Source organism: Podarcis vaucheri, assembly GCF_965113315.1.
Source record: "Podarcis vaucheri genome assembly, chromosome: 4".
NCBI lineage: Eukaryota > Metazoa > Chordata > Lepidosauria > Squamata > Lacertidae > Podarcis > Podarcis vaucheri.
In genome coordinates, this window is record NC_138762.1 from 54,627,747 (window position 1) to 54,649,642 (window position 21,896).

Here is a 21,896-nt window from a genome sequence, read left to right on the forward strand (position 1 = left end):
AAGATACAATTCTTCAAGGCCACAAGCAAAATACATAGAAAACCATAGCTAAGAATAGTGTATCAAATTCTGTTGTGTGATATAACACACAACCTAGGGCTGAGTGATATCTAGTTTACAACATTGTGATATGTCACCAGCTAAATATCACAATATATTGATATAAGGATGGAACTATGTAGAAGCGAACAGTAGGGCTTGGTGATATCTGGTTTTCAGTCTTGTGATATATCACCAGCTAAACATGGTGATATAGCAATATATCACGATGTCTGAAATAAGAATGGAGCTCTGTAGAGGCATTGGCTGGCTTCAACGGTTTTCCTGCATTGCGATATTCGCCAGTGCCTGCTCTTGTGATTTGTTGCCTCCTGAATGAGGCAGCGGAGAGCCGAGCTGGTTGAGTTAACAGGGGCTGAAGGAATTGAAAGAAGAATTGGCTGGCTTCACGGTTTTCCCCACATCGTGATTTTTGCATAGCACACGTGCACACATACATCATGATTCACGATATATTGCCAGGTCGAAAATTATGGAACTGATATCACAATACAGACTTCAAACTGGTTTTGGATGATATATCGATATATCACTCAGCCCTAATACACACGCTACCCAACTAAAGGCAACTTGAATGGAACTCTAGGTTTGAGTACTGGCAACTACCAGCTACTGGTGCCTGTGTCAGCATCACTATTGCTTTTTGTATCAGCAGAAAATTTTTTGGCACTTGAACTTGAATGAAATAACTCTAAAATAATAATATCAGGACTAATAAGTTACTGTGGGGTTCAAGGTAATAGCTTCATCTACAAAACCTAGGAATAAGCCTTAATTTTGGCTCAGACATTTTAGATGAACTTTGGATAAATGAGTAAAGTTAAATAAAGCACTGCAGGGAATGAAGTGAGTGAAGTTTTTAGTTGAAACATGAAGATTCAAGACTAGTAGATAAAAACAGAGCCCGCTTCAACATTCAGCAGAAAACAGTGAGAAATAATGGAAAACTCATACCCAGACACTTAAAAGATTGGAAAATAACAGTTGTAAACAAGAACACTATTTGGCCCTTGAGAATTACAATATTCAAATTTTACTACTAAAAACATTACTTACCTTCGCTTTTCCTTCAAGAGCTCCAGTTCCAGCATATATTTTACTGACTGAGTCACCATTAACAGACCACATGGAGCGAAAAACTTCCTGGAATCGAGTAACCAATTGAGGCTTTTCAGCTAAACCTAAAACTTCTAGCTGTTTTGACAGCATCTGCAAAAATGTGGAAGGCAAAACCAAAGGTAAATACAAATCTGTATTAAAACATTTTATTTTTGAAAGCTTTCATTTGGTTTGGTTTTCCCTTTTATCTGGTTAAGAAACTATAGATTATACAATTTAAATTGATATAAAGCTATCAGTGGACAAGGCACTTTACAGAATAATATAAGAAATAATTATGATTGTATCCAACACTGCTGTTCTGCTTGCGCAACCAACTTCCTCTTGTGCAATAAAAATTCCCCTACTCTTGCCAGCAGCCCCTTGTGTACTCTCAAAATCTGTTGCAGAGGGTTGGGGGACCTTCTGAAGCAGATTTTGAGGATATGCAGGAAGAGAAGAGGAAGAAGAAATCCCATAGTGTGAGAGTAACACAGGTCAAGCAACACCTGAACAGTATGTGAACTTTTCAAATGTCAAAATTAAAACACTTCTAAAATATAATAACTTTATATTCTTACCTCTAAGCCAACAAATGCCTGCACAGAATTTGTTCTATCCAGACAATCCAAGCAGTTTGTTCTTATAGTACCACTTTGAGTTCTGTGCCAAGTATACAACAAACACACAATTTTAAAATTAAACACAACACACAAAACTTTAAACAAAACTTTAACCAAGGTACTAAACAGAAGTATGATCATTAGCCAAATACCTATCAACACACGCTTTACCCACTATTATTTTTTTTAATAAAATTTTTATTGGTTTTACAAGAATTTTTATAAACACACACAAACACATAAAGAAACAAACATGTATAATTTCATATCCTTTTTTTCATAAACCTTACTTCATCGACTTCCCCAAGCCTCCCCTTTCTACATCCCAATTTCCAAAATTATTTCAGCAAATCCTAACACTTGATTTTATCAAATTTATCCCTTATTCTTTTCTTTTACTTAATCTTTTACAGCTGTAACCCCTCTTTTTTCCTAAAACCTCGACATTTTAGCTCGCTTTACCCACTATTTTACCCACTAGGTTTTTGGAGTTAAAAAAATAAAAAAGCCATGCCATAGCACATTCAGATGTATTCGTTTATTTTAATAAATGAATAATTTTGAATAATGTTCTACTTTTTTAAAAAGGAATGGTATTTTGAAAAAACAACAATGATTAAATGACTTCATAAGAACTCAACTTAAAGGCCAAAAAACACACTGTCAGATTTCACTCCACGTCCCCCACTGCAATCAATGCATTTTAGAAACAGTACAGTGCCAAAAGACTCTAATTTCCACTACCCCCTTTTAACTGGCTCTATGGAAATTCAAAATAAATACAAAATAATTCTGGCTTGGTAGTAAAAAATGTAGCTTTTGCTTTTTGCTTGAAGCTATGGCTTTATGAAAATGTATCAGACCACTCCTAAAGCTCAGCACTTTGGTTTTAAGGCTAGGGTGATCACATGCACACCCCCCCCATATGAATAGCTCCTTTACTTGGTTTTAACACCAGTTTAACATTACTGCACTAAGATTAACCATGTATTAATCAGAACTTTCTTCAAACCCTGGTTAAATTTGGTGCAGGTGCCACACCAAACTGATTAAAGAAAACAAGTGAAGGGAAGACAGAATTTTCATTGTGGATATGTGTTACAGCTGCAGCATGTTCAGTCATTTCCCTCATAAATAAGTAGTCTCAACTTTTTTTATTAAAAAAGTAGTTCCCCTTTTCTGACTCTTCTTTCATTTCCAAAAGTGCTAAACCAGCTGTATCTGGTAACAGAAGACAAGTATCCAAACCTTTGAACTTCGTTTCCATCGAAGTAAAAAAATCCACACTCTAAGAATTTCTGGATCTGTGGTTTAAGAACACTATGCAGTTTTTCTGCCTTTCCACCCTTGACCATTTGATGATAGTCAAAGTTCACCATTTTGATGTCATCAGCATGTTCAGAAGCTTTCAAATGGCTCTGAGGAAGTTGGTGGAAGAAAGGAGAAACAAATATATTAGCAACAAATGGGATATAGATGTCATGGAACAAGATTTTGGTAGTAGCAAAAAATGTGATACTGCCAATTGGTTTTAACAGCTATTCTGGTTTTAACATCTATTCTGTTATTGCAATATTTGTAATATATTAATTTCTAGACAGAGCTAGGCTTGAAGAAAATTACATTTGAAGTGGTCCTTAATCAGCTTTTGATTTACAAAATCACATTCTTTTATTAAAAGTCAAATAACACAACATTAATGAAATTACTTATATACTGAAACTGAGATAATTATTTGCCATTTATGAGACAAGATTTTCCTTTACAAAATAGGTCTAGATCATATTTTACCTGAAAGGCTTTGCTGAGCATATGCTCCCCCTCTTTTGAGCCAAGAAGATTCACAATTATTTGCTTGCCATATAGATTTTTAAGGGTATGAAAGTGCCTACAAGGTGGGGGGAAATCTATTATTATTGGATCCAGTAAATAGCATCTTTAAATCAATGAATGGAATACACACATCATATTTAACCACTTATATTGAAAAGGCAAAAGAGCAGCTAAAAGGATGAATGAAATTATGAAATCAGCCACAAGAGAAAACCCAAAACCAGTATAAGAATTGTGACAACTTACATACAATGTAGAATTCACTCCTAACACAGATGAATCCCACTCAACAGAAAATGGAAATATGGCTTTTAAGTTCATAAGAATCTCATTTTAAACCTTTCATTTGTTACTTTAGTTTAACAATGTACATGCTACCCTTTAGTTACTGGTATTATTTCATCCCGTTCCCAGTGGGTCACTCATGCATTTAAGAACCTCGTGGAAATATTGCCTGCTAGAGTACTCAAAATGAATAGCTCCTGCTGGAAAGAAGAAAGGACTTTTACCTGTCAAACGCTGGTGCATTTGCTTCAAATCCTCTTGACATTCTGACACGATGAGATCCAACCTGAGATGAAAGAATGTTCAAGTTTTTTTTAAAAATTGCATGCATTATTGTTCCACAAACCTTTTGGATGTAATCAAATTTTATTAATAAAGCACTCAAATTATTACACTGCGCAGTAATTTTAAAAGACACAAGAGCATAGTGCTTCTGATTTTTTTATTTTTCTTTCCTCACTTCTATTATAACACAGTGGTACCTCAGTTTTTGAACGTCTCCGCTGACAAATGTTTCAGAACTTGAACGACGTAAACCCAGAAGTAAATGCTTCGGTTTTCGAACGCGCCTCGGAAGTTGAACCGGAAACGTGGCTTCCGTACTGAGTTTTCCATATTGAGATTTCCATTTTGAGTTTTTGATTTTCGAACGTTTCAGAACTCGATTGGTCTTCCAGAACGGATTATGTTCAAAAACTGAGGTACCACTGTACTTACAATCCAATCCTACCACTCCCACTCCCTGCTCCAAATGTTGATAGCTGGGGGAGTTAGGATGGTGAGCATCTGTCTCCCTGCTGGCCTTCAACAGTGGGCCCTGTGACTAAAGATGCCCAAACTTTTTGGGGCAGAGACCACGACTCAAAGTGCCATGGATCTTTGGGTCCCTCAGCTGTGCAGCACCCCCCCCCCCCACTCCAAGAAACTGTCCTCCCAACACACCCTGCCCCCCCCCCCAGGGTTTCAGGTGCAGTGGTGGATCAACTGCTCCCAGCCAGGGTTTTGGATTGCTCTGTCAGGTACATTTCTGATCAATAAAAATAAAGAAAATCATATAAATCTAAGAGCCGACATAGTTTAAGGTCACTTGAGGCAAACAGGAATAGGCTTGAAGCCACTTTCACTCCTGCTGACCAAACAGTTGCAACTTAAACAATGTTTTCCTACTATGTCCTACATGACACTGATTTGTATGTATAACATGTTCTCCTTAAATTACTGAGCTTTGATTCTTGAAAAAGGTGGTAGAAGACTTCAACTAATATGGGGAAATGCAATTTGAGAAAAGATATAGTCCTCATACTTGTAAGCCAGGTTGCTCCCAAAATAATGGAACAGATCCACGAATTTGTATAAAGGATGACACACATTCATCTAGAAATATCACCTGTTGGAGAAATAAAATTTATTGTATTAGTTGTCTTAAGCAATTAGTTACCTTATGCAGAAACTTTGTTCAAAATATTCCATGCCATTTGCCCACACATTAAAACTTATTCTGACCCAACATCATCTAAGGCCAAAAAAAAGAAATTTGAAAGCTTTGCACCAAGGTTGCTCCAATACAAAGTGATTTTAATGAAAAAAATGAGATCATTTTCTAGCTACATAATCTATTAATCCATATGAAATAGGCAACTGTGGAAATAATATATTGTGATAAATGATGGCTTAGAGTATACAGGCAATTAGTGTAATACTAATCGGTTCTGTTGGATCTCAGTGACAGCAGCAGAATATTTTATATTTTATGCTCTTCTTTATGTTATGTTTTGATTTTATGAAACCCCTGTTGTACATTGCTTCAAAATGTTTAAATGTTAAACAATTAATACATTTTGTAAATATATAAAAGCTGAGGCTGCTGAACAGACTTTTGGGTTGGGGTGTTATTTAGGGTTTTTTGTTGGCACAGGGAGTGTTGTCACTGATTTTTGTATATTTTGATTTTTTTATATCTTTATTTTAGACTTTATGATGATTTAATAATAACAATAACAACAACAACAATAATAATAATACAACAATTGTATGATTTGGTTGTGTCCTTTTGGATGTTTTATTGCTTATGACTACTTTTGTTATGTTTGTAATTATGTATTTTTTCATGCTGTAAGCCACATTGAGCATGATTTTATCTATGGAAAGGTGGCTTACAAACATTATGTATGTATGAATGTATGTATGTATAAATAAATAATGTATATTTTCTATACCATGGCTTAGTGAATGCTGCAGAAAAAACTGGGGAAGAGCAAAGCAGCCACCACCACATCCCTGAGAACCTGTGCAGCCAGGCATCCATGCTAAACCATGGCTTGGATTAGCATGTCATGGAAAATGTGCTGATGTCTACTATTAAGATTGGAAGGATGAGATACGCACATCTGTCTCAACAATGGTTTTTTAGTTTTAACAAAGGGGTAGATCTGAATTGTGGAAACAGTCCTCATTTTCACCAACTCAGCATTACCATTCCATAACATGGTTATGATACAAGAAGTGCAACCTGTCTATCACAAATGTAGGTTTGGTAGCCAATGTGTTCAAGACTACTATATACAAAATAACTGCAGTTGGCAGCAGGTAGAAATCAAGTTGGGATAGCCTTATGTGCTAAATATGTAAACTAGATGTCACGCCTTGTACCAAGCAATGCATAACCCCTATTTGTATATTTCAGTGAGAATAATGCAAAGCAGTAATATAGTGCATAGGTCATACCTGTTCAGTTTCAACAAAATTTGCCACATGACCATCATCATTTGTTCCTCTAACATTAAATCTGGTCCCAGCTCGTTCACAGCTTAACCGTGAAATGATGCAAGCCTTTGCTTGCTTGTGAGCTGCATAAATTGTTCTGATCTCCACTCCTCCACACATGAGACGCAACAGCCATTCATCACAGTTGACTCCATAATGTTTAAGATGAATGTGCAGTGATTGATTCCTATTGAAGAAGTGATTCAGATTAACATTAGCTGGAGGAATTTCAATATAAAATATGAAGCATCGAAGACTAAAATATCATTATAAACATAATGGCATGTATATATAAGCAAGTATGCTTAAGTGGAACACAGAGCCATTTTAAACAATTCTAAATTATGCAAGTCTTCTGTAATGACTTTCAAAGCAATAAACATAGTCCAGGAAAGATTAAGGGAAAAGGTAAAAACAAACATTCAGCAAATTACATTTCAGAAAGTCCAGTTTCACTAGGCTGGCTAACCTGCACATTCTAGTAGCAAAGTGGCAGCATAAAGAGACATCATAAATTAGAATTTCTCACAGTGCAAGCTTCCAGTTTCAGAGAAGATACTGGTTATTGAACTACAGAGAGTTTTTTGGGGAGTGGAGTTAGCGTAAATCACGTAAATCTGAAACAATCATGTACATTTCACATGTGTAAAATCACCTCCAGTTGAAAAAGGATTTCCCCCTCGATGCCTGCGTCTGACAATTTCATGTGTAGATGTTACAGAAACTAAATGTCACAGCCCTGGGCAGCAATCCACACCCATCTCAGACAAATATGCTGATCCAGATATTGAACAGTGTTCCTGATGTTACCAAGAGATCACAGCATTTCCAAAGCAGTACTAAACTCCAGTTCAGAATGTGTCTTTTGGGGAGGTGATCCTTTTAAAAGTGTCTGGGACTCCAAAAGTAGACAAAGGGCCCACTGATGTTTCTCTATAGAAGCAATCCTGATACTCAAACTATCAGGTGATCACAGTTCAAATAAAAGCAGGGGTTTTTTGGTGGGGTCAGCGAACCCCACTTTTAAGCACAATCTCCACTATTTTTGCCAGCTTAGATAGATCTAATGTCATTAGTATATTAGAAGCAGCTTGGACAGTTAAGAGATGATCATTGAGGTAAGTGAACAACTTCTTGGGGCTCTGCATGTTTCATGAATGTATCATGCAAGTACAAGAAATTTGTATTCTGTGCAGAATGTTGAATATTGAAAATGTTTGTATTCTGCTTCTTCTAATCACAGGAAGAATAATGGAGTCATGTAGGACTAGAATGTTACTTGGGTTTAAAAATTGGAGGCGTTATCATTGCATCCATTCCTTTGCTTTCTTTATCTTTTCCTTAGTAACTTGCTTTCTAAAAGTACTGAAATTCTTATCCTGTATAATTAATTTCCCTAAATTTCAAATTCTGTACCGAATTCGCTAAATGTACACAACCTTGAATATTAGACAAGGCACTATTATAACAATAATGACCATTCTATAAAAAGAGACAGAATTCTCTGTGTATAGCTGAACAAGCACAAAACAAATATTTTTAAGTTACTAGTATCTGTGACTGTAATCAGTTGAACTTAATGCGAATACAGGGTTTTCACTTCTCCTTTTAACACTTGTAAAGTATTTCCCAGAACAGCTAAGCATGAGTTTGCAAAATGGTTCATTCTGTGTATATACTGTATTTGTGTGTGATTTGCCCATATTAATACTCATAAAAACATTAAAAACCATTTTATATGAAGAAGTACTATTTCAAAAAGGTAGAACTGCAAGCAGTATTTTAACACGTGCAATGACAAGAAATTCAACAACTCAAAATACGAAGGCACACGGTATCAGACTTCCTAAAACTTATAAACTCACCAGAAGAACCTGTTATCAGTGCTTTGTTCTTGCATGCTACGGTGGGCATTAAGACTAAGATCTAAACTGACCCCAGAAGAAGACCATGCAAAATAAAAGTTTCCTGAATTCAAAACTTTGCGGACTTCAGAGATGCGTTCTTCATCAGATGGGTCAATTCGTAATGATATTAAATCAGTGGAAGTAACACGAAAAACTTCAGATTCTTGGATTTTTCCTACAGACATACATCCTGTGACAAGAACTAGATAATGTAACAACGTGTCTCCTGTAAGAAACAAACGTAAATGAACAATCAATGTATTTTAAACTTTTGCAAGACACACTTTTGCATTTCCCTGTTTTAAGTATTAAACTTTTAAAGAGAGGTAACTGCACAATTCTAAAGTTTACTTTTGCACATAAGACTTTCCAGAAATTGATTTTGCATGAACAGTAAAACAGCAGTTTTTAAATAAGTGCTGGGCTGCAACCATGTCAACTTTTAGGATGAGTATGCTTATTGTTTTGTTTTATAATTACTGATAGGGTATGTGTAAACTGAAATGTTAGAAACCTTGATTCCAATGGCATATTTTAAATTTCACAGAAAAAAAATGAACTTCATATCTTAAGGAAAAATATACCACCATGCCTCATATGCTTGAAAGGAACACCAATGAAGAGACAATGTAATTTACTACAAGCCCAACAATTATTTAATGGCCAGAGTCTCATGTATGCCATCAGAACTTTCAGCTTCTGATCCCCAAGGCAATCCAATCCTCTTGTCATGTTACATATGCCATGTCATACACATCTAATTGACTCTGAGACACCAAAGTTTTGAAAATGATTTGCTGTTTGGTGTTGGAGAACAGGAGAGGATATTTAGAAAACTCAGCAAGCATCACCAAGGAGAAAAAAGGGGGGAGGGATTCCCGCTGCACATACAAAACTAATCATCAATTTATCTGGAGTGTGGTGATCACATACCAGCAATTGTACCGGCAGCAAGATGGCATGAGCAATCTTTTAACTGTTACTGTTTTCATATGAAAAGAAAGGGCACTCCCAAAATGAGATTTACTCACCAAGATTTAATCTCAAAACACCTAGCAGTCCATATGCATCCATCACCTTGGAGTACATGTTCTTGATTGCCTCTTTCTCTGCAGATGCTGTTTATAAAATGTGAAGGATTCAAATTATGGCAAAAGAACTATACTTATGAAAGACTCTTCCACTTCATATTATACACACACACACACACACACACACACACACACACATATATATAATGTTTTTAGTTCATTCATGCATATCCCACATGGTACTTCCATTGTCATGGTGAGATCTGAGGTTCAGCTTTTCCCCAGAAATACTGAGTTGGACAGAATACCACTTTGAGTAACTTTCTGTCCGACTTGGAAGCTTTTTGTATTTTCACCCATCTGCCTATGGACAGGAAGCCATTAAGAGTACTGCAGCATCCTGTTTTAGCTCCTGCTTTAACAGGTCTTTGCACAATTTCTGGCCATTACAAAGGATTGTATTAAACAAGTTATTCGGAAAATTCCACTTCAGTGAAATTCAAAGAAATAAAGTACTGCAAAACAGCCTGCAGTTATTCTCCTGCTGCCTGTATCAGCGGCTTATATGTATAGTACAAAGATTCTAGAAATGTCATAAAACTGAAGCTCAGTTTGTAGGTGTACATATGGATAAAAGACAGGGGGAAAGGACACTTCTCCAGCTGAGATTAGAATCCAACTACAGATTACAAATTGGCAAAACTCATATTTCTGAATAACAAATACAGATACAAATTTTAGTAATCACTAACTCTAAGGTTCCAAGGGATGTGGGGAAGAAAAATAATTTATCCTTGCCCACGACCTTCTACTCAAATATAACATTCTTCTAATCCTTATTACTGCTGTGCTAAGCCAAGATTTTGCAGCCATGATAAACTGATAGCAACAGTGAAAATCCACTTCAGTAGCAGTAGACTCACTTGTACACAATGAAGAAGTAGACCTGTGACATCATAATCACACAAATTAATGAGGGGTGTCTCTCTCTGGGATTGAAATTTCAAACCAAATTTAAAGCATTTTTAATGGTAATTCTTGTTCCTCTAAATCAGGGGTGGATCTCCATACGCTGCTGAACTACAGCTTCCAAAGTTGCAGATGCTGGTCATGATTAGGCAGTCTTAAGAAGAAGGGAAAGATGCCAGTTAAGCTCCATGCAGAGCACTTTGATGAACTGAGACATAAAAGGGCATATATAGGAGACTGAAAAAGGTATATGTAACCAGGGATATTTACAACAGTGCACCCCAAACTGTACGAACAGGAAGGATAAGACAAGAATGAGCTGCAAGGAAATGGCAGGTCTGCTGCTTAGACAAGACAGTAAGTATAAACAAGTGAAACAGTGAAAGAAGAACTACTCAAACTCATATTTTGCCTCAATCTTCTACCACAAAACATACTGTGTTCTACCTGAGAAGAGAATGACAAATGATATAAGGAGAGGCTTGAACCCCAAGAGATAGAGAATCCTTAGCAACTGTAAACACGTTCAAGTCTCCAAGGCCAAATGAATTACACTCCATGGTGCTAAATGAGTTTGCAGGTATTTTCTCAAAACCACTGACTAATCTTATGAGAGCTCTTGGAGAATGAGTCAAGTCTCAAAACACTGGAGATAGGAACATTTGAGATGGGGACACAGGGAATCCGGAAAACTACAGGCCAGGCACCCCAACACAGAACAAGGAAAGGTTATTAAGCATTTGGTCTATAAGCATCTAAAAACATTGCATCAATTTCTATGAGCCAGCATGGGTTGCAAAAATAAGGAATGTCAGATCAACCTTGTGTTCTTTTTGCTAAGAGCTACTAGCCTAGTATGTAATCATGGGAGTGTCACATATACAGTATATCTTGATTTCAGCAAAGCATTTGACAGGGTCTCCCATGGTTGCCTTGATGACAAAATGGTAAGTGAACTGGGCAATACTATAGCTAAGAGGCAGCCACAGCTGGTTGAGCGCTTTTACCCAGTGAGCACTCATTAATAGCTCTGTATCAAACTGGAGGAAAGTCTTGAGCAGAATATCATAGGGCCCAGTCCCACGCACTGTGTTGTTCAGTATTTTCTTAAAGACTTGAATGAGGGAAAAGCTTGTAAGATTTGCAAATGAGAAAGTTGGGAGGAATACACAGAAGACAGTATCAAGAGCCAAAAGAAAAAGATATCCTAAAATTCTGCAACACTAGGCTGCAACAACAGGTGAAATTCAACAGAGATAAATGTAAAATCCAGCATGTAAGTGCAAAAAAGAAAAAGAAAATCAAAGGCAGAATATGCTATTAAAAGCTAATGCAGACTCAGGCTGCATTGACATAGTACCTGTATAGTGTTCAGATCACAGGTAGTAAACATTGCATTCTATCTAGTACTGATGAGAATGCATCAGAAATACTGTGTCCGGTACTTGATGCCATATTTTAAGAGAGGCCGTGCTAAAACTGCTTGCATGTGTCCAAGGAAAGGCAACGAGGGTGGTGAAGGCTCTGAAAAAGTCCTATGAGGAACAGCTGGAAGAGCTAGACATGGTTAGCCTGGAGAAAATGGGGCATAAGATAGGGGTCTTCAAACATCTGATGGGCTGTCATACAGGCCTGGTCTTTGTTGTTCCAGAGGGAAGGACTAGAACCAATGGGTAGAAATAGGATTGAAGCAGATTTCAGCTGAACAGAAACCTTCTAACAGTAAAAGCAGTTCAACGGAGGGAAAGATTGTCTCAGGAGGGGTGGGCACTCATCCACTAGAGGTGCTTAAGCAAAGTCTGGATGGCCATCTATTAGAGATGCTGTAACTGCATCCTGTGGGACGCGGGTGGCGCTGTGGGTAAAAGCCTCAGCGCCTAGGGCTTGCCGATCGAAAGGTCGGCGGTTCGAATCCCCGCGGCGGGGTGCGCTCCCGCTGCTCAGTCCCAGCGCCTGCCAACCTAGCAGTTCGAAAGCACCCCGGGTGCAAGTAGATAAATAGGTACCGCTTACCAGCGGGAAGGTAAACGGCGTTCCATGTGCTGCGCTGGCTCGCCAGATGCAGCTTTGTCACGCTGGCCACGTGACCCGGAAGTGTCTCCGGACAGCGCTGGCCCCCGGCCTCTTGAGTGAGATGGGCGCACAAACCCCAGAGTCTGTCAAGACTGGCCAGTTCGGGCAGGGGTACCTTTACTTTTACTAACTGCATCCTACATTGTGGGGGGCTTGCCAAACTAATCTGCAAGGACCCTTCCAACTCTGCAAGTCAGGTTTTTCCCCTTTTATATTTATTCACACAATGTAACTGACATAAGACATGAATCTCCCATTCCTTCTACTCAATTGCCTCCCCTTCCCAGATTCTGCTTATAGCGGAGTGACTGATCAACTTTAAATATGATTGTGTTCTTTAAGCAAACATGTATCAATACACTTGCAGGAAACAGATCTACCATGGTATCAATAATAAATCAAAGCTGAGGTGTATACCAGAAATTTGTGAGCAAAACAACATGCATCTGTAGAGTACTGCCCAGCTATCTAAACATGACTCAACTGGACATTCTGCAAAACCCAATACACAGTATCTTGGTATCAGAATATCTAATCTTAAAGGATGAAGAAAAACAGAGGCCTGATCAGTAGTTATAAAAGTGGAAAATTGGAAGTCCTTTAAATGACAAGTGATCTATGCTTGCCTTCCTAATAAGGCAAGGTCAATTTTGTCTTTATACATTAAAACAGAATCTAATAAGTTTGCCCCCCACCCAAAGAGTTGGAGCTACTAAAGTCTAACAACTGCTCCCTATCTATCTATATTCTCATTCTATTAAAATGTTCTAAAGCTGCAATCCTTGCATAACTACTTGAGAATAAGCCCCACTGAACTAAGTGCTGCTCAGTTCTGAGTAAACATACATGAGAGTGCACTACAAAGATTGAGATATTAAATACCTACCCTACATGCATGTAAATATACCCTCTTTTGCTGTGTTAATGCATGCAGGCACTTGAACACTTCCATCCCAAGAGATTTTATTCTTTCACTTAGCTACATCCATAATTTAAATCCCCTGATGGTAGATTAGATGGTGTGTGTTAACAGAAGTGCTCAATGTACATTTTAAATCTAAGTTCCTATTAAGAGCTGCCAACTGTTTGTGCAGCTGTGGCAAAAGCATAAGTTCATGCTATAGTTCATGCTATCTTAGAACATCTGCATCCTTTCCAATACAAGCCAGGCAATGCTATTAAGCCCTATGCCACTTCCCTCTAAATAAGTAGGACTAAATCTTTATCTCCATCTTTACTGGATACGTTGTTCAGCAAAGAAAAAGTTATCTATCCAGCTCATTAACACATGAAACTGTACCTTACATGTTTATGCATAGAATAACAACTTTGGGGATCTTTAATATAGAGAGAATTGTGTGACACTGAGGTTAGTGCACTATGTTATACCCAAATAATCATAATAATATCTTGCTTTCTTGGAGGAATTAAGAAACAACATATGTTGCTATAAATTTAAAAAAAATGTTATTTACACAGAATTGTGGGAAATGAATAAAATGGTTTTGGAGCTTAAAGTGTCAAGAAAGACATGCAGAATAGTAAATTGGTTAGTTGTTAAAAGTTACACAGGCTACCCAAGTTCCGGACCATAAGCTCAAACAGTTCCAGTTACACAGACAGATGGAGGGAGCATAGCTCATCTTACATGGAACAAATGTGGGTGCTAAGAAGCCAGGAAAGTGGCGTTTTGAACAATTACATGGACTAAGAGATAGTGAGGGTGCAGAAAAGAGAAAGGTAGAGATGTTTTGCTCCACAGTGTCAGAACAGGGTGGGGAGCAGTCTCCAAGGCAAAATAGCCTCCTAAGTTAAAAACTATAGTTAAGGCAGCTGCAAGATGTCCAGTTGCAGGAAAGAAGCTTCCCGACAAGAATTAGCTCTAGAGCAAAGAGTTATTATCTTAATGAGGATGCTGGATGGAAAAGGTAACTGAATGCTAATTAACTCAAGCATCAAGTAGGTTACCAGACATCAACACAAATTTCCTCACGGCAGAGTGGCACAGGGGTCATGAAGAGTCTCTGGCCAGTCATAACTTAAACCCAGGTGTGCCATTTGAATTCTCTCATGGGAAAGGCAGTAATATTTTCCTAAGAAATGCAAGTTTAGGCTTAAACCAATTACTGGTGGAAATTGCTTGTTAGAGGAAGCCCCCATTAGATATAGCAACGATTCTGGATACTACCGTATTTTTCGCCCCATAGGACGCATTTTTCCCCTCCAAAAATGAAGGGGAAATGTGTGTGCGCCCTATGGGGCGAATGCAGGCTTTCGCTGAAGCCTGGAGAGCGAGAGGCATCGGTGTGCACCGACCCCTCTCGCTCTCCAGGCTTCAGGAAGCTATCCGCAAGCCTTGCAGGCCCGGTGGGAGTACCCGCGGGCTCACAAGGCTTGCGGGCAGCAGCCTGCAGCCCCCGCAAGTGTCCGCAAGCCTCGCGTGCCCGGCAGGAGGTCCCGCCGGGTGCGCAAGGCTTGGGGCGGCAGCCTGTCGCCCGAAGCACGGGGAGCCCTCCGGAGGGCTCCCCCTGCTTCGGGCGAGTGTCTGCAAGCCTCGCGTGCCCGACAGGAGGTCCCGCCGGATGCACGGGGCTTGGGGCGGCAGCCTGTCGCCCGAAGCACGGGGAGCCCTTCGGAGGGCTCCCCGTGCTTTGGGCGAGTGTCTGCAAGCCTCGCGCGCCCGGCAGGAGGTCCCGCCGGGTGTGCGAGGCTTGGGGCGGCAGCCTGTCGCCCGAAGCACGGGGAGCCCTCCGGAGGGATCCCCCTGCTTCGGGCGAGTGTCTGCAAGCCTTGCGCGCCCGGCAGGAGGTCCCGCCAGTGCGCGAGGCTTGGGGTGGCAGCCTGTCGCCCGAAGCACGGGGAGCCCTCCGGAGGGCTCCCCCTGCTTCGGGCAGGTGAGCGCAAGGCTTGGGGCGGCAGCCAGGGCTGGGGGGGGGGGGGAAATAATTTTTTAAAATTCATTTCCCCCCCCCCCAAAAAATGAGGTGCGTCCTATGGGCCGGTGCGCCTTATAGGACAAAAAATACGGTAATTAGGCTTGCACTTACATTGCAGTAATTGCAAAAGTTTATTTCTATGCATGGTTGCTATTATGGGAGAATATACTATTTAAACCAATGTTGTCTTCTCTTATATTGCAACGGCACCACACTAACTGCAGAGAGGAATGCCAAAAGAGACACCGTTCAGGGGCATGTGTAGCTTTCCAGTTGAATTGAGCTTCTAGGTTACAGGTTTGAACACAATGCTGAACTGCCTAGATAAAAACAGATGTGAAAAGTTCTGATGTTCCTGCAGGCACACTGGAGGGTACCAGAGGAAAGATGAGCCCAAGGCTCATACTCAAAAATGCTAAACAGCCACAGTTTACCTTTACATCTGCTTATGTTACAAATAGGATAAGTAGACTTTTAAGGCAAGTTTCAAGAAATAGCAATAAATTCAAAAATGTATTACAGTGGTGCCCCGCAAGACGAATGCCTCGCAAGACGGAAAACCCGCTAGACGAAAGGGTTTTCCATTTTGGAGGTGCTTCGCAAAACAAATCTCCTATGGGCTTGCTTCGCAAGATGACAATGTCTTGCGAGTTCCTGCTGGTTTTTTTTCCCTTTCCCCCCTTTTTCTAAGCCGCTAAGCTGCTTATCAGCTGATCCGATCAGCAGATAAGCCGCTAAAAGCCGCTAATAGCGCTAATCCGCTAATCCGTCAATGGGCTTGCTTCGCAAGACGAAAAAACTGCTAGACGAAGAGAATCACAGAACGGATTCTTTTCGTCTTGCGAGGCACCACTGTACTCTGAAAAATATAGTAGGGCAAAACACCTTTAAGCAAAAAAGACCAGGAAATATTCAAAGGACATTTAGATCACTGACACAACAGATATGGTGACTCAACATTTCTTCATCTGTTTTCATTTTTTAGCATTAGGAGTTTTTTAATTAAGTTAGCCATCTGCTTGTATTTGCAGAGTTTTGCTACTTACAGAGAACAGCCACAGCACCAGACTCGAACATGAGACATTCTTCTTTGTTTCTGGCTTCTACTATCACACTGAATGGCGGCGGGTCTAGCTTATGATAGATGCGATAACCTTTACTGAATGCCATTTTTCCTTTATCAGAGGCAGAACTGTGTAACAAAGTACAAAAAAAGTGTTGGTGAAAGTTTCTCAACATTCAGAGACATCATTTCTAAAGCAGTGTGAAACTAACCTATCCAACTGGCACAGCTGCATTAATTTCTACTAGTGGGAACCCAAGAACTCTGCTGGAATGTGTTTTTAATATGCCTACCTTCTAGCATCCTTCCCATGGTGCAAGAACTACATCAGGATTAGTTAACAGAATCAACTTCAGTTGAATAACAGATATATACTAGAGGTAAATTGCGATAAATGTTTGCATGAAATATAAAAAGTTATGTAATGCAACTGGCTACAGTCACTTGTGCCCTATTCACTTCCAGGCTGCCTCATAGTGAGCTGCCTTCAAAGACAATTAAGGGCTTTTCTGATTTGACTAGAATGCAACTGCCTGGCTACTGACTGTAACATGACGGATCCATGCCGCTCTTGGAACATAAATGGATACCTTACATGGAATCAGACCATTGGTTGATCTAGCTCAGTATTTTTCACTCAGACTGGTAGCAACTCTCTATGGTTTTAGATAGATGACCTTACAAGTACTACCTAGAGATGCTGGGTATTGAACCGGGAACTTTCTGAATGTGAAGCAAATGCTCTGCTAGTGAGCTACAGCCCTTTTCTGATTGTATATTACCTGATTGTATATTACCTTGATATTACCTTGATTACCAATTGTTTCTGGGCCCAATTCAAAGTGTAGTTATAACCTTTTAAACCTTAGCATCTTTGAACCAATGCATTTTAAGAATCTCCTTCACCCATCATAGCAATATGCCAAACCTTTGAACAGTCTACCACCCTGCTCTATTATGTGCTACCATGGTACATGAGGAGGAAGTCACCAATGGAATACCCTACCAAAGAAAGTATGTTTGGTCCCATCATTAGCCACCTTTTAATGAGCAACAACAACATGCCCCCTTTAATGTCTCTTTCGGTTGCTGCTTTTTTAAAAAAACTGCTTCACTGGGTACTGTTCTCAAACTGGCTTATTTTTATTGTTTAGTCTAATTTTGTAATTATTTCAATTCATGCATCTGGACAGTGCATATTGTCTGGGTTATTTATTTTTAATACTCATCCATAATAAGTGGCTGGGGTGTTGTTGTTGTTTTTTGGGGGGTGATTTTTGAGGAAGAATACTTTTAGTATATTTGTTTTGTTTTAATGGATTTTATTGCGTACTGCATGCTGCTCACATAAATAGCTTCACTTTGGGATTTCTTGTGTGAGAAGCAGTACATAAATTGAATTAATCTAATATTTTACAACATTGTCATCTTGATAGAATGTTACTGCTTCATGAGAAAAATACAGTTCTCATACAAGCAAGTTCTTGGAATGGATTAATATACCGGTATCTAAATATTCATCAGATTCTTAATTGCCACAGTGCAACCTAAATGTGCATCTGCATCAGCTGCTTTCTGAGAATATATCCCAAGAGACTCAAGAAAAGTGAGTGTAATCCATATCTTAGGACATTCCTAATTATGGTTGCATATCATATTTTGTAGGAGGATCAGTACCATGCAAAACACATACTAATGTCTCCATAATTTTACAATGGATAAACAGGCATTAAAGAAACATTATTCTTGACAAGCTTGCTACATTTCTTTAAAAATGCTTATTCATGAGGTGATCCACTAATGGCACACACTCCAATTTGCCACTATCTTATCAATTTTCAAGCACAATTCACAAGTGCTACAACCTGTCAATGTTATCAGCATGCTGCCTTGCCTCCTCCCAAGGATATCTACTTGCAAGAAGGCATCTCAAACCATATCAAGTGCAGGCTAGACATCTAACAAGTTTTCCTGTGCCTCTTCTTGGATCATATGGGCTGCAAACGCCAAAAGACCATTTCCCAGAAGAAAGGTCACAGCAGTGAAGTACAAGCAGAAAAAAATAAACAAAATAAAACCCAAAGGTTATGATGGTCTATGAACCAAATGAGACAAATAAGGTCATGAGGTATAAACAGGCAAAACTTATTTTATTTTGCACTTTCCAGAAACAATTGAAGGCATTTTGTTCTGATATACTTTATGGCTTGGATAAATGTCAACATTGTATGTTTTCTGCCTTATTTTAAATGCATTTGTTGGTTTTCTGTCCTTAACTGTTATAAATTATTTTCAGTGTATATTGCCTTGATGGTTGTTTAGAAGGCAATTAATTAATCAATGATGTTAAAAAACAATAAGAGTAACAATAATACCTTAAGAGTAGGTTTGTTTTTAAGTGTAGCAAGCTTAAAAACACAAATTAAGGGTTTAATATTTCATTACAATTGTGCATTCCACATATAATCAAACTGCTCAGTCAGGGCTTAGCCTAAGCTAAGGATCATCAGGGCTCAGTTCTAGAAAATGATACTATATTTGCTTCAGTATGTTCTGCTACAGGATAGTTAACACCTATTCTACATCCATACACAGACAGACCAGACTTCCTGGCCTCTATCAGCAGCACACCAGGAGCACATAACACGTAATTTGGCACTTGATGTCAATATTCAGCTATGAAACTAGAAGCAACCAATTTAACACCCTATTTCCTTTTATGAATTACATCCCATGTGTATTTTATTTATTCTGTACAAGAAAGCATACCAGCAAGCAGCCTCAACCCTCCCTCTCCGTTGCTGCTTATGCATACATATTCATAAACTCCTAATGATTTCTTTTTAATTGTATCCAAAACATCTTTGTTATAAGAAGAGCGCCAAGCAGTGATTTTGCTTCTAGCATTTCAATGTTTATTCCCTTGTCATCTGTTATCACGGAAACACCGCATCACCGAGTACGGTAATCGGTTGCTCAGTAGAATGCAACCGAGAGAAAAATGATTAGTAATCATAGCAGTAAGGGGGTGGGTGGGAAGCAGCGTATTTTATTTTTTTAAGCGATTGTCTCGAGCAGTGAAAGCAACACTTCGGGGATGATACATAAAAAAATACGAAGTAGTGCAGAGACGCTTCCCGCAGCCACCTGCCTTGGCAGTTCCTTCCTCCCCACCTCCCACCTTGGCCCCGCACCCGCTTGAGAGGAAAAGCGACCCTCTCGCTTCCCCAGGACCGGGGAGGGGGAGTGGCAGCCAAGCGAAGCTCGACCCCTGCTTCGCCCCGGAGGAAGAGCGCCTGCCACCACCACATGCCCGGCCGCCGTTTCTACAGGGCTAGAGGGGTTGTTTCCCCCGCTCCCAGGGGTAAAAAGGAAAAGCGGGCCGGGGCGGGGGCAAAAAGGGGAAAGCGAAGCAACCGGAAAAGGTTCGCGGTCTGCAGACAGTTATGAGGGGGGAGCGAGACAGACGGCTCGGCTCCCTCGACAGGCGCGCTGCTGCAGTAGGTGGGTGGGAAAGCGGGCAGCCGCGAAGGGAGAATAATAATGATAATAATAATAATAATAATAATAATAACAGGAGCCGAATCCGCGTCGCCCTCCCCGTGACAGACCGAGGCAGAGAGCCGTGTGGGTGTCGGCGCGGCTCAAGAAGCGTCCATCTTGTGCCGAGGGAGCCGCTTCCCTTCTCCCCTCGCCAGCCCCGCCAAGGCGGCTCCGGCTTCCAACGCACCGCGGGGACTTAGGCTTGTCTACACGGAGGCAGGAGAAAGCGGAAAGTGGTGTGAGGATTTGGGGGGGGGGAGGAGAGAGAGAGAGAGAGAAATATATACTGACGTCTCGCCTGCTCTCCTGCTCAGCTCAGCTTCCCTTACCGGCTCCTCCGCCACCTCCAGGGGCGCTTCTTCGTGCCGCTGCCTGAGGCGCCTGCCTCACTTCCTCTCTGGCAGGGCCACCGCTTCCGCATTGCACCGCCCCCCCTACACCCACACCGGAAGTAGTGCGGAGATAGGGGGGGGGAGCGGAGGGCAGCGCGAGCGCCGAAAGGGCGGGCGGGTTTCGTGCCAGCCGTTCGCCAAGGTGGCGGCGGCGGCGCGTCTTTGGCGCCTTACATAAGCGCCCCCTTTTCGCCCCTGAGGCCGCTGCTTAAGGGACGCTGGCTTGAGCGTAAGCTCCACTGAACTCAGTAGGGCTTACCTCCGAGTAGAAACGCCCCTCATTCAGCCTGGCAGAAGCCGAAGCAGCGGGTTTCCACCCTCATCTTTTTCTGTTACCTGTCGTATGACAGGCTGCAGGGCTTCTGCCGAGCCTTGTTGTCCTATTGACTGACAGAAGGCACGACGAACGTTAAAATGACTAACCATCATCATAATAAAAGCACTCCTCCTCCCCGGTGCCTTTGCTGGTTCTTACGCTTTAGTTAGGTTGGCTACTGATGAATCACACCCACGGTCGGTTTTCAGATACACTCGGTCAAATGCAAGGGGCAATTGCCTCGTTTCCCAAGGAGCCTTCCTGAATGGTACTAGACGTGTAAACATGGCATTTCAGACTACCCTTTGCAATGTTTTTTGTTGTTGAAATATTTACCTCCTGGGAATGTTTGATCTGTCTGTCAAGGCTATATTACTACTATAATCTGAAATGCTAAGCCTTTTCTATTGCAGTGTTTTAAAGCTACACTGGACTGCTCAGCCAAAATTATTTTTTTGCTGTGACCCCTGAATACGGTAACTATTTGAGTTAATAGTTATAAACTACAGTCCGTTAGTCACTTGCCTAGGAGTGGGCCCCACTGAACTCTTCACAGTAGACGTACATAGGGGTTAAAAAAATATTTCAACGTAAAATCCATTCCTACTTTTTTTGAAAAGCAGGCTACAAATGTTGCAAATAAATTGTCTATCATTGCAGTCTAGCTTTTTTTCCTGCCTCCCCTTGCCTTCAACCTTCTTATTCCGAAAGGCTTTAGGACAGTCTTGCTCTATTTTTGGATGACACAAGTTACTTAACACTGTGAAGGTTAGATACAGTGCCAGGATTAGATTTTCCCAGCTGTCTGTATGCAGTTCCCAGTTAAGCTAGACTGTTGATTATGTTTTCAGCAGTGCGCATACGCTTGCAGCAAATTTAATAAATATATAAATGTGCAGCAAGCATATGCGCACTGTTGCTATGCTGCTGGGTGTTGGGGGGGGTTAACCATGGTCTGGGTTAATACTGCATCCAAACAAACCAAGACTAGTAATCAACTATTT

General features: G+C 40.4%; 1 protein-coding gene and 1 long non-coding RNA gene across 10 annotated transcripts in view; one reads left to right on the forward strand and one right to left on the reverse strand.

The window, feature by feature from the left end:
- LOC309531366 overlaps positions 1 to 4,140 on the forward strand; it is a 32,634-nt gene extending 28,494 nt beyond the window's left edge. The window contains exon 3 of the long non-coding RNA XR_014219258.1: positions 4,029 to 4,140. This is a non-coding gene — a long non-coding RNA (uncharacterized lncRNA). The remainder of the gene's footprint in view (positions 1 to 4,028) is intronic.
- SYNJ1 (synaptojanin 1) overlaps positions 1 to 20,627 on the reverse strand; it is a 46,020-nt gene extending 25,393 nt beyond the window's left edge. For 7 of the 9 annotated variants that reach the window (XM_082220670.1, XM_082220671.1, XM_082220675.1 and 4 more), the window contains exons 1-11: positions 20,514 to 20,627; positions 16,625 to 16,770; positions 9,601 to 9,687; positions 8,528 to 8,795; positions 6,624 to 6,849; positions 5,203 to 5,286; positions 4,124 to 4,185; positions 3,573 to 3,669; positions 3,030 to 3,199; positions 1,740 to 1,821; positions 1,117 to 1,269 (exon numbers count right to left, since the gene is read on the reverse strand). In XM_082220670.1, the coding sequence (XP_082076796.1) occupies positions 1,117 to 1,269; positions 1,740 to 1,821; positions 3,030 to 3,199; positions 3,573 to 3,669; positions 4,124 to 4,185; positions 5,203 to 5,286; positions 6,624 to 6,849; positions 8,528 to 8,795; positions 9,601 to 9,687; positions 16,625 to 16,770; positions 20,514 to 20,605 (1,467 nt within the window). In that variant the 5' untranslated portion in view covers positions 20,606 to 20,627. Of the gene's footprint in view, positions 1 to 1,116; positions 1,270 to 1,739; positions 1,822 to 3,029; positions 3,200 to 3,572; positions 3,670 to 4,123; positions 4,186 to 5,202; positions 5,287 to 6,623; positions 6,850 to 8,527; positions 8,796 to 9,600; positions 9,688 to 16,624; positions 16,771 to 20,252; positions 20,438 to 20,475 lie in introns of those variants that run through there. The other 2 variants (XM_082220673.1, XM_082220674.1) reach the window with 2 other exon arrangements.
- Between the last annotated feature and the right edge of the window lie 1,269 nt (positions 20,628 to 21,896).